The 1,685-nt window shown below is 44.7% G+C and overlaps 1 protein-coding gene across 1 annotated transcript in view; it reads left to right on the forward strand.

Moving 5' to 3' along the window:
* RNFT2 (ring finger protein, transmembrane 2) overlaps positions 1 to 1,685 on the forward strand; it is a 26,404-nt gene that overhangs the window by 1,276 nt on the left and 23,443 nt on the right. The window contains exon 2 of the mRNA XM_008944925.1: positions 1,506 to 1,685. This exon is cut by the window's right edge and continues 320 nt beyond it. Within this exon, the coding sequence (XP_008943173.1) occupies positions 1,506 to 1,685 (180 nt within the window). The remainder of the gene's footprint in view (positions 1 to 1,505) is intronic.

Here is a 1,685-nt window from a genome sequence, read left to right on the forward strand (position 1 = left end):
CTGCTGAAAGCATAGTGTCCTGATAGTATTGTTCCAAACAACAGTTGTGCCTTTATCTGTTACACTGGGTTCCACCCAATCTGTTTGTCACACTGTGTCCCTGTCCTGTGTAGACATCCCTGAATTAGTGTTAGGTGTTAAATACCAAGATCTGGCTGATGAATATTTTGAACCCAAAAGAGGTGTGCAACATCTTGTTGACTTAATGCCTTGCTGGAACCTGTGGAGAGACACTGGGATTGAGGTGTAGCTATAGAAAGCCTTATTAGGAGTTTACTTAGTGGGAAGGTATGCCCAGAGAGGGTTGAAGCTGTCTCCAGAGTGAGATGAAAGGCAGTGCTCTGTGCCCTGTAAGCTGCTTGGGGAGGCCTCTGAACCCATGGGACAGAGAGGGTTAAGGGCCCTGTATGTGCCTGCATGTGCTGCTTCAGCCTGTGACCACTATTTCTGAAGTTAGAGATCTCCAGAGATTAAAACCAAGAGAGACCAAAGCTCTGCAACATGCCTTGTTTGTGGGCTTCGCCTCTTGCTGAACTTTACTTATTCTTTTGCAAGTTAGAGAGGTATTTACTGCCTGCCAGGCTTTTACTGCCTAATGATTGTTCTGCTTGTTACCTGTAGTGGTCCCTGCCATCTAAACTTTGTGTATTCATTGCAGTACCACAGTAATGAGTTCAGGTGAAGAAAGTCTGGGGTTTTTTTAGGTATTAGGCTGAAGATATTCAGGATGTTCTTTTTGGAATCTGGTTATAATCCAACAAGCTCAGGAAAGAATCAGTGCCACATATAATTCTGTCCAGTGCCCAGTAATTTGGGTACATTCATGTCCAGTTTACCAAGAATATAAAAATAAAACAATGTCTCTTGACCCATGAGCAGATCCTTCACTTCTAGTGTTTGCTTGGTCTGGGACACACAAGCAGCTCTCAGTGCTTCTCTTCCCCAGTTAACTCTGCCTCTTGTTGGTGTTTTATAATCACTGGGCAAGTAGTGATCATCCCTAAAGACAGAAGAGTGGGGGTAGGTAATTTCTTTGAGTTAGCTTGATTAATTCATATATAATGTGCCCTGTCTTGGTTGTGTTGTGTCAGGTTACATGAGGTTTTGTTATTCTTCTTTAAATATTAAAAAGATGTTGAAAAATATTGAAAAGATGTATAGAAGATGTTGAATTTGGTATCAGATGTGTTATTTCTTTGGTTCCTTCAAAAGTAGAGGGTGTGATGGGGAACTCCGTTCCTCAGAGGAAGGAGCTGGTGCATTTTGATCAGTTCTTTAGCAGTACTCTGATCTTACCTTAGGAGTCTGGTTACTGGTCTCTAGTTCTGCAACTGTGACTTTCCAAGAGTAAATAGAGGGAAAGCATCTGTCATCTGGAGACCTGTGTGTCCTGATAGTTTGTGAGGAACTCTTAAATGACTGCGTTCAGGACTGGGCTAAAAGACAGAGGTTCTGCAGCACTCCTGGTAGTTTAATCACCTCTCTCTGATCTCCATCCACGGCAGGAACCGGAGCCAGACAGTCAGTTCTGAAACCAGCGTGGACGAAAGTGGAGTTTTTGAAAGTCTGAAGGCTGAAGGTTCCTCACCCCAGCAGCTGTTCTCAGGCCTGGCCGGGCTCCCGTCGGGCACCATCACGGCCACGCCGTTCCAGTCAGGTTTGGTCCTGGGCTCTTCAGCCGGAGG

Source organism: Merops nubicus, unplaced genomic scaffold (assembly GCF_000691845.1).
Source record: "Merops nubicus isolate BGI_N331 unplaced genomic scaffold, ASM69184v1 scaffold33037, whole genome shotgun sequence".
Lineage (NCBI taxonomy): Eukaryota > Metazoa > Chordata > Aves > Coraciiformes > Meropidae > Merops > Merops nubicus.